This window comes from Periophthalmus magnuspinnatus, chromosome 16 (genome assembly GCF_009829125.3).
Source record: "Periophthalmus magnuspinnatus isolate fPerMag1 chromosome 16, fPerMag1.2.pri, whole genome shotgun sequence".
NCBI classification, from domain to species: Eukaryota; Metazoa; Chordata; class Actinopteri; order Gobiiformes; family Gobiidae; genus Periophthalmus; species Periophthalmus magnuspinnatus.
In genome coordinates this window covers 32,707,214-32,718,342 of record NC_047141.1, presented here as the reverse complement: position 1 = coordinate 32,718,342, position 11,129 = coordinate 32,707,214, and the positions used below count along the sequence as shown (strand labels likewise).

Below are 11,129 nucleotides of genomic sequence, written 5' to 3'. Positions count from 1 at the left end.
GGGGAAATGGCAGAAGGGCGGCGCTGTTTACCTAAAATAACCGGAAGTACGTCACACTTTGCCACAACACTTCCGGTCCAGCTGAGAACAACACGGAAGCGAACGTCACCAGCAAGTAAGTTTAAAATAATGATTTAAACTCTCATATTACTTATTTAAACAAACATTTTATAACTCTTTAAGTTACAAACAAACGTGTATCTGTCGTAGCGTTTCTAAATCTAAAGTTACGACTTAGATACCAGCAGATTATACGCGGTTTGGCCATTTCAATGTGTGTTTTTATTGTATTTTTATGTTTTTCTTACATTAATATGCTCCTTAACTCACTGAAATCTTTAAACTGTTAAATATGTCGGTGTAAATGAGTAGTTTATGCAGTTTAAGTGTGTAGTTTGGGTTTGTTGTCGACGTGTACAGACCAAACCCGCCTCTGGTGATGAAAAGTTTCCATGGCTCAAATATTCCATCCATTCCAAGTTTATGTCCTAAAACCTTCTCTGTATGCAACAGTTTGGGTTTATTTCATTAAACATCGATGGAAAACAGCTATAAATGCTACAGAAGAAACTGAAACTCAAAGATTTAAACTGTAGATGTGTTGGTTTATGGTTTATGGACTTATGTATCCATTTCCGGTATCTGTGCTTTAGTTTGTAGATTTTAATGTGTGTACTTTTTACTTTTACTTCTGTACATTTGAGAGCAGTATCTGTACTTTCTAATTCACTACATTTTTGAACTGGAAAAGTAAAAGTATTTTTATCATTGTGTGAGACCTGCTTTATCCAAATCATTACATTTGAAGCTTTATTAGATCTCAATCTGTGCAAAATACTTTACTTCAGTAGATTTTTTCATGTGATACTTTTACTTTTTTTTTTTTTTTGCTCCAGTATCTACTTTTACTTAAGTAACAAAATCAGTACTTCTTCGGTCAACTTTTGTCCAATTGCCACAAAGATCTTAGTGAGCACAAAATAGTATTAATAAAAATATCATGGTTTCTATGGTTACTAGGTCAATTTTTACTTTATTTATTTATTTTTTTCGCACATTTAAAACCATCACACTAGAACAACATTTGAAAGGATTCTGAACCACGGTCTCGCGATAAACAATTTCTGTAAAGTTCTTTTACACTTATCTTTTCTATTTCTTGGAATATTTTTTCATTAAGGCCACAATCTTATTACTTCTGGTTTGGTTCTGGTTTAGTTTTGGTTTGATCTCGGTGTTGGGAGCTTTATGTAGACACTTGCCCATAGATCACATAAAAATTGTTAGTAAGAATAGACCAGGACTAAACCAGAACTAGAATTGGATCAAACCAGGTCTACTATCAGGACCAAACAATGTGTGAACGCACCCTGAGTCCTGACTTGGTTCCTGTTATAGTCCTAATTTAGTCATATTCCAAGTTTAGTTCCGGCTCAGTCCCAATCTTAATGTTTAATGTTTGTGTTTGCTTTAGTGAACACAGCTTATCAAAGTCCTGAAGAACACGACAGCCTGTTTTATCATGTGTAATTGTACGTTTGTTTATGATTTTGTCTCGTGATTTGTTTCAGAGCGAGCATAAATGTCCTCTGGAGCTCCTAAAGGGGAGAACTGTGAGGTGGACATGGATAGTAAAGGAGGAGACCTGTTCAGTGCTGAGGACGCCTTCCCCACAGGCACAGGTGGAAATGGGATCATGTCCAAGTAAGTTAAACAGTCCACTTAGCACACACTGTAAGGGCAGGTTATGTAACTGGACACAACAAAAGTAGATCTTAACAGGGAGTGAACTTCGTCACTCATTATTATTATTATTAGTAGTAGTAGTACTGTTAGTATTAGTATTATCTTTATAGTATTCTTTTATAGTAACAGTACAATTTTGAATTTACATAAGCCTTATACACCACCAGTCAAAAGTCTGGAGTCTCATTCAGTGCTTTATTAGGCCTGAGCCCGGAAAATGGCAAAAATCAAGTAATAAACAGGCCTCAACATGCCAGTGAGTGGGATCAAAAATTAGAACTCAACGAGAGAAAAAATAATGAAAAGATGACTCGGTAGCGCCCCCTTCAAACTTTAATTTTCATTGGGCGAATGGGAACCCGGAAAAAAGTCAACGTAAAAATCTGAAACTCACAAACAAAAACAAAAACAGAACATGTCAGGACATGACAAAAATGATATTATGGCCCCGCCCTAAAATGTACAGTAAGTCGGCCATATTGGATCAAACCCGGGAGCCATAAAAGTGCACACCCTCACGTTTATCTCCTCGCACAGTTTTCATCACAAACACTACAAATTTGGCCAATTCCCACTAAACTCATGTGTGATTAAAGATGATCCATTCATCCATTTTCTTCCTTTTATCGGGGGTCGGGGGGGCAGCAGTCTAAGCAGGGACTCCCAGACTTCCCTCACCCCAGACACGTCCTCCAGCTCCTCCACTGGGACCCCACGGCGTTCCCAGCCCAGATAAAGATTATCAATTACATTTTGACTTTGGGTGTGGTCAGGGTGAATTTTCAACAAAAGTGCAATTTTTGGAATATTTCAAAAAAAATATTTCTCTTTCACACATTTTTTGTTGGGAAAAAGCTAATACAGCGTTTATGCAGATTTGCAAGCTGAACACAATGATATGCAAATCAAGGCGCCATCCAGCAAAATGACTCTCTAGCGCCCTCTTCAAATTTCATTTTCAAAAACTCATCGAAAACAATCAATTTGTCGTCGACTTCTGAAAAAATTCACAGGGGCCTGATTTGTGATGAGGAACAATGTGAGAAAGTCACATGACTGTAGCTGTTATGGTTTAGGAGAAAAATAATGGATGGAAAAAAATCCATTATTATTATTAGACTTCCCGCTTTGAAGTCCTGAACATTCACGAAAAGTTAAATTTATTGGATCTAAATTTCAAGGTTAACGAAAATTGTATTATTTTCATGTTCAAAAAAGCAGCACCTTTTTCCCAGGGCAAAAGCAAAAGTCCTGGAATTAAAGGTCCTGGAAAGTTTTGCAAAAGTCCTGGAAAAGAAGGTCCTGGAAAGTTTTGCAAAAGTCCTGGAAAAGAAGGTCCTGGAAAGTTTTGCAAAAGTCCTGGAAAAGAAGGTCCTGGAAAGTTTTGCAAAAGTCCTGGAAAAGAAGGTCCTGGAAAGTTTTGCAAAAGTCCTGGAAAAGAAGGTCCTGGAAAGTTTTGCAAAAGTCCTGGAATTAAAGGTCCTGGAAAGTTTTGCAAAGGTCCTGGAAAGTTTTGCAAAGGTCCTGGAAAGTTTTGCAAAGGTCCTGGAAAGTTTTGCAAAAGTCCTGGATTTAAAGGTCCTGGAATGTTTTGCAAAAGTCCTGGAATAAAGGTCCTGGAAAGTTTTGCAAAAGTCCTGGAAAGTTTTGAAAGTCTTTCCAGGACTTTTTTCCCAAAACTTTTTCCAGGACATCAAAACTTTCCAGGACCTTTTTCCCTGGGCAAAAGCCTTTTATTAGATCTCAAACTCTCTTTACTCTTTCAGTACATTTTTAAACGTGTACTTAAATACTTTTACTTAAGTGGATCTTTTTTTTGCTGTGTTGTCTGTACTTTTACTTAGTACTTCTTCCACCACTGCCTGATAAGTACATTTATGTGTGAACCTTCATAATTCCGTGTTGTTCAGGTCGTGTACATTCCCGTCTGTATAAACTCTTCCTTCTGTGTCCCAGGCTGTGGATGCCCAAAGGCTTCTCCGCTGGGATGGCTAAAGAGTGGCTGGACAAGCGGCGCGTCTCCATTCGACCCTGGGCCAGTTTCGTCGACCAGCGGAAATTTTCCAAACCTCGAAACTTCGGAGAGCTGTGTCAGAGAGTGGTGAAGAACGTGGAAGTCTACAACAGCAACTACACCTTCATATTCCTGGGACTTATCCTGTACTGCATGTAAGGAAGTACACACTTTATATGTTACTGACACAAGCACGAGGGACATAAACTGTAAAGTCGAGGCTAGAGCAGTTAGAGCGGCCATTTTGGAGCTGAGTTTCATGTTTAGAATTCCAACCACGAGTATCATAGCAACCAAAGAGCCAATCAGGAGCAAGCTTAAGTACGGCCATGTTCTTTTCTTGTTTGGAACGTGGCGGCTAGCAGGTTAGCTATGTCCACTTATATATTCAGTCTACGTCGAGGATATACAGTATTTATTGACGTCATAGTGGAGAAATTCAGATGCCGAGGCCCTAAATACTAAAGTAAGTGCAGATAGTAGATGGTGAACAATATCAAATCATATTTAAATGTAAAAGGAACACAAAACTTACAAAACAGCCCATAAACTGATTCTAATCAATGAGATGTTTAGAGAAATGCTTTTGTGTCTCCCTCTAGAACAGATGTGTCCAAACTTTTCTCATTAAGACTTTTAACATATAAAAACACAGACAAAGCTGAGGCCGACTGAGGACCATAGTCTGGTCACAAATACAGTGAATACTTCAAATCTGTGAGTTTATTACAAATTCGACTGAACCACTAGACCTTTATTCACGCTCACATCCTCAGACACATTAAATATTTGATATGGGTTTGTTAAAGTAGATTTTCAGAAATGTACAGTTTTTTGTTTTTTCTTCATTTATTTTAATTAGGACAGTGCATATTAATCAAAATGTCAACAAACAGCATCAATGTAAATATGTCTGAATTAGCACAAGGCAGGTCAGAAACAGAACATTTAGAGAAACTCACAGACGAGACAAAGGTGCACAAAGACACGACAACAAGTGAACCACGACAGACCGTTCTCTGAGTTTAAGACGCCCCAAGAAGAAAATAATCCACCTGTGTGAACATGTTTGATTATTTTCCAACCAATGTTTCAGAGTGTTCTTGACGGTTGAAAAGTTTGGTCATGCAGAAGTACAGCTGTTTGTCCAGTTACAGATTTGAACTTTTCTTACTATTTTCTTAATAAAAGTAAAAAAAAAACCTAGTCTTTATGCCAAATGTTCAACAGCAAACCTCAGAGCAATTATGTCCCTCTGTTTCCTATAATATTTATGTATAATGACGTCTTGTAATATCATTTCCTTCCGTCGACAGTATTAGCTCTCCCATGCTGCTCATCGCCCTGGCTGTGTTCGCTGGAGCCTTTTACATCATTCACCTGAGGTCTCTGGAGAAGAAGCTCGTCATTATGGGTCAGTACTGCTTATTCTGTGCACCAGCATCATCCAGCCTGTCCTACTGCACTGTTCACCGTGTTTTCTGATCACGCTCACAGTTAAAAACCGTAATTCTTTCACAAAAATAACCCGCCTAGCAACAAAAATCGTTGGTCTCCCTCACCGATACTTTACTCTACTGCCCTTCGGTCGACGATACAGGACTCTCAGACGTAATAAAGCACGTTTCAGAAATAGTTTCATACCCACAGCTGTTATTAACCTGAACAATCTATAGACCACGAAACTCTGATTATTATGATGCACTTTTATAATGTCATTTACCTGCCCTGTGTCTGTCCAGTGTATGTGATGTGTTTGTGTGGTCTTGTGTGTAAATGGTGTTTTTCCCTGTGTGAACATGACTGTGAAGACAAATTTCCCCTCTGGGACGATAAAGTAACTAACTAATGAATCATCTTACATCAGATTATCAGATTCTGCTTGATAGGTTCACCCTTTTAACCTATATTACAGTTCAAAAGAGAAGAGAAGACAAGAGAGATTATTTTGTCTCAGTATTGAGGAGAAAAAGCGGGGAGGAATAAAAACCTTCAGTTACAACATCACAGTTACACCTCGCACCCTTTTTCTGAAGCTCCACCGTTTTTCTCCTCCCTTTATTAACTTAGGGACCCTAGTTACAAATGCACTGCTCACTCTCAAGGGATGGGGGACATACACTTTGCAAGCAGAGTAAAAACATATGACGAAATTCACAGAGAAATATATTCTGTTTTTACATTTCCAGGTCACTCTTCCCCTTCGCACAAACATCCTCCCATGATGTTTCTGTTTCAGTTTCACAGTGACCTTCTTCCCGTGGGATCCTGCAACTTTCATTTCAACATTAGTGCAGATTACATAGTTTACATAGTTGAATATAATGATTATAATAAAGAGTGAACATTACAGAACCTTTAAAATGAACAGTGAGATAACATCATATAACTTGAATATATATTTTGAATCCATCACTGCTGTTGTGTCTTTCTAAGTAGAATAAATAAATGTAAACATGTATTTTTAGGCAAAGAGCTGGCCCTGCCTCATCAGATGAGTCTGGCAGGCGCCGTCTCGCTCCCTGTTTTCTGGTTGGCCGGTGCTGGAGCTGCAGTTTTCTGGGTCCTCGGTGAGTCTGTGTACATGATTTTTTAATGTTTATATTAAGAAACGTTAAGAAATGTATCATCGACAAGGTAATAATGCAGTTATTTAAGATGTACAAAGTTAAAATATTGAGTCACTTAATCTGGAATATAGTGAGTTTATTAGTTTGTTCATGTCATTCATTCAAAAGGCTTTACAGAATAAGAAAGATATTAAAATTATAAAACAAACAAATATAATATAACAAAACAAACATCATTTATTTATTTTCTGTTCACAAACGCAAACGTGTAGCTTTCAGTTTTAACTATAACTTCAGGATCTGCCGTTTAACACAACAAAAAGTTACATTTCTTCCCCCAAATTCGGTTCCACATCCTTTTATGGAAATGACTGACTGAAGACTTGTCATTTAAATCGACTTTTCAGATCTTTTAATCATGTTATAATTGTTTTCTTCTCACTGACCTTGTGAGGTTGTGTTTGGACTGATTCATGTTTGAGTTAAATCTTTAATCCACTATTTTGAAGACACCATTTTGTCGATCTGCCCCTGTTTTCTCCGCCCACTGGGACACGCCCACTGTGACACGCCCACTGTGACGTCCGCACTTCCTTCTCCAGTTTTATTTTCTTAATCGTTGATACTCGTAGATTCTGCAGCGTTGCGTCGTCATTTTAGTACAAATTCTAAAAACGTGCTGCTCTAGTGCGACGTGCATCTGTCCATAGGGGGCGCCACAGCTACACAACTCTTTATCGTCATGACGTTTACGGCGACGTCAGCTCCTATTGGACGCCACAGTTTTCCAACACAGAACTCAGCGGATTTGTTTGTTTTATTAAGCCGTTTTAGATGAATATTGTGATTTAAACAAGTTCAACAAGTCTGATTAAAAAGATCCAAGTTGAGAATGACGCTTTCAAACTTTTTTTTGGCTCTCGATTTCTCTGCCCTGACGCCTCTTCTTGTCGTTATTGCAATTCCCAGACATCCCACGGCACAAGTTGAGCTACTTACAGTGTTAAACGATACAGTAAAACTCGGCACGGAGCAAAACGCCTTTAATATAATTGTAAATGAACCATCTTTTTGGAGAAACCATCTTCTTCTAAATGCTCTCCCCTCCTCCCCGTCTCTCCCTCTCGCTCTTTCCTCCTCTCCTCCTCTCCCGTGTCTTGTGTGGCGTATCTTCTCAGGGGCGACGCTGTTTGTGATTGGCTCCCACGCTGCGTTCCGAGAGTTGGAGGGCTCGGACCTGGAAGAACTCCTCATGGAGCCGGTGTGAAGAGCAGACCCGGCCTCAGTGGGAGACGGTCAGTGATCAGGCTTCAAATACACACCGCAATCAAAAAGACCGTAGGGGACGGACGCGGGGGAGGCGGCTACAGCAACATATTTCTTCTTTTCTTGTGTGTAACCTGCATCTTCTGATCTGTCCTCACATAACGTCAACTTCAGAGCCGCAACGTTAATAGCAACTCGACCAAAAACAGCTCATTTAAATGGGCTAAATCGGAAAATCGCAAATATTACAGTTCCATAAGTGCCCAAACGTCCTCTGCAAAACCAGCTAAATATATTTTCTTAATTTAAACCCTGAAGTTCAAACCTCTACAAACATTAGCAGTTCATATTTAAGTCTAATTCCAAACGATAACGCAGCAGGATGTTTAAAACTGCACTTTTTGAATAGAATTTGACTGTTAAAACGTGAATTTCAAATGTAAAAAAAGCAACAAAAAAATTAATCTGTTATTTTTTCCAAATTCGTTGAGCCCTTCTGACATTCTTCACATTATTTTTCCTGTTACTGATTTTATTTTGAATTTATTTGAGTACCAAAATGATGTTTTTTTTTGTCATATTCTGGCCAAAATGTTTTCTTTTATTAACTATAACATGTTTAACTCTGCTCTGCTCTTGTGTAAATGCTTCTGCAAAATATATTTAACTTGATCAGTGCTGTTAATTAATACACGGTCAGTGATTTTTAAGTACACACCGCAAACAAAAACACCAGAGTGAAGGAGCCACAGACTGAAGACGTGGACTAAGTGTGTGAGTGTGAGACAGGAAGTGCACTCACGATCACTTCCTGTTTGGAACGCGTCGGTTAGCACGTTAGCCATGTCCATTTATACAAACAGTCTGTGGGAGGGAACAAAACCTTTTATTATTTTATTTTTTCTGTGTTTCCTTTTTCTTGTATTAATTCTCACCTCATGCCAAGAACCTTTGCAGCCTCCAGCCTTTCCTCTCAAACTGTTTACATTTTAATTTTAATTCAATTGAAAATAATTATCGTCAGTCCAACGTTTAAAATTGAAATGATCTGCTTTTAATTAATATATTAATATGATCAAACAGACCTGGAGTTGTGTGTTTTTGTTTCATTCTCACATGTTTAACGCACAAACACACCTGCAGATTTAGGCTTTAGTTCTTCTCTCAAACTGAAAAAAACTCTGTCCCACCTTGTGATGTCATCATGTGGTGATACAGGAAGTGCCGCGCTGTGTTTTTAAACTCATTTCTAGAATCATTTGGATAATTTCAGCTCTGGATTTGCAACTTTCTACTGAACTAAAGGTAAAAGGAGCTGTTAAACGTGAAAACTGACGCACACATCCCAAAAAAAGGACTATTATTTAATTAAAATATTATTGGCGGCATAAAAAAAAAGCCATTACACGCAAATGGCACAAGGAAATCTCCCTACGCTCGGCAACTGGGAGGACACTGTGGAAGAAATTCATGTTATAGATTTACACATATTTTAAGTTTACAAAAAGAAAAATATGAAGAGCACTGGGAAAAATGGAAATTGTATTTAAATGACAGCTGATCGATTTTTCATTGTTTTATTGTTATGTCTTTGGAAAACAATATAATCCAAATTTTAAAACAAACTGAAACTATCACTTGATGACATCACAAGGTGGAACGTCGCATTTTGAGCTTTGGAAATGTAACGGACTAATAATAAAGTGTGAATGAAACAAAACACAACTCCAGGTCTGTTTTTGATGCGATAACAATGTTTTAACATGACTTAAAGCTACAATTCTAGTTATAAAAACGTATTTTAAGCAGATCAACAGGATTAATTCATTCGTTTTTGTAGATCATAAGATTCCCCAAAAATGAGTGCCAAAACTGTCATGATGTCGTCTCATTACTGACGTGAGAATGAAGCTTTGAGCGTCTAAAAGTGTGATATAAAAATGTACCTAAAGGGTTTTATTTATCAAACATCCGGCCGATTCTTCACAGTAGGTCAAAGGTTAAGCACCAAGAAGGTCAGTTTATAAAACTTGAAAATCCACGTTCTCGTTTTGTTTTTTGACGGGTTGTAAATTTGTGGAAATGCAATTTGATGTGCAATAAACTCATCACAAAAACTCTGCTCATGGTGTTATTGTAGACCTGGTTTAGTCCTGGTTTAGTCCTGGTTTAGACCTGCTTTAGACCTGGTTTAGTCCCGCTTTAGTCCCGCTTTAGTCCTGGTTTAGTCCTGGTTTAGTCCTGGTTTAGTCCTGTTTTAGTCCTGTTTTAGTCCTGTTTTAGTCCTGCTTTAGTCCTGCTTTAGTCCTGCTTTAGTCCTGCTTTAGTCTTGGTTTAGTCCTGCTTTAGTCCTGTTTTAGTCCTGCTTTAGTCCTGCTTTAGTCCTGCTTTAGTCCTGCTTTAGTCTTGGTTTAGTCCTGCTTTAGTCCCGCTTTAGTCCTGCTTTAGTCCTGCTTTAGTCTTGGTTTAGTCCTGCTTTAGTCCTGCTTTAGTCCTGGTTTAGTCCCGCTTTAGTCCTGGTTTAGTCCCGTTTTAGTCCTGGTTTAGTCCTGTTTAAATACTCTGTCTCAGTCCAGGTCAGCTCCTCGTGGCTCCTCCCTCTCCCTCCGCAGAGCCCACCTCCCTCCTCCTCCTTCTCCTCCGCCGTCCCCCCTCTCGGCTCTCTTCCTGTCACCCCCCCTTCTTTGCGTGACCCCCGCGACCCCTGCTCTGTGACAGCGCAGCCGGAGGACCCCGTGCTCCCGTTGCCATGGCGATGACCTTGGATGGGCCCTGGCCGGTCCACAGACACACTGCGGCAGAGGCACCGATCGATATTCTATTATACGCAGGGTGGCGAAGGGGGGAGAGCGGAGGAGGAGGGGGGGGGTCGCACTGCAGAGAGCACACTGCAGAGACACAAGGGAAATTAGAACCGTGAGCGAGGAGTGTGTGTGTGTGTGTGGGTGTGTGTGTGTGTGTGTGTGTGTGTCGACCTGTGTGTGCACCAAACACACACACACCGACGAGGGACGAGCCGCTCTGCAAAACTTAAACATGTTCTAATGTTGTTTCCTCCTCACAAACAGACCTGGAGTTGTGTTTCGTTTCATTCACACATGTTTGAGTCACACTTTATTATCAGTCTGTTACATCTCCAAAGCTCAAAACGCGACGTTCCACCTTGTGATGTCATCAAGTGGTAGTTTTTTTTCACATTAACAGCTCCTTTTACCTTTAGTTCAGTCGAGATAAGTGGCAACTCCAGAAGCAGAAATGATCCAAATGATTCTATAAATGAAGGTGTGTGGAGTTTAAAAACACAGTGGAGCACTTCCTGTATCACCACATGATGACATCACAAGGTGGAACGGAGTGTTTTCACTTTGACAGAAGGACTCGGCCTAAATCTGCAGAAACAAAACACAACTCCACGTCTGTTTGTAGCGTTTTTGTCGTTTAAATCAGAAGAGGAAGAAGTACTCCAGTTTGTTACTTAAGTAAAAGTACAGATACCAGGGCAAAAAAATATATATAGTAAAAGTAAAAGTATC

At 39.3% G+C, this 11,129-nt stretch overlaps 1 protein-coding gene across 1 annotated transcript; it reads left to right on the top strand.

The window, feature by feature from the left end:
- The first annotated feature begins 60 nt into the window (after positions 1–60).
- Positions 61–9,716, top strand: rabac1 (Rab acceptor 1 (prenylated)). Its single transcript, XM_033980477.2, has 6 exons — positions 61–115; positions 1,572–1,704; positions 3,703–3,915; positions 5,077–5,174; positions 6,229–6,330; positions 7,509–9,716. The coding sequence occupies exons 2-6, from the start codon at positions 1,583–1,585 to the stop codon at positions 7,595–7,597; spliced, it is 624 nt and encodes a 207-aa protein (XP_033836368.1). The 5' UTR covers positions 61–115; positions 1,572–1,582; the 3' UTR covers positions 7,598–9,716.
- The last annotated feature ends 1,413 nt before the right edge of the window (positions 9,717–11,129 follow it).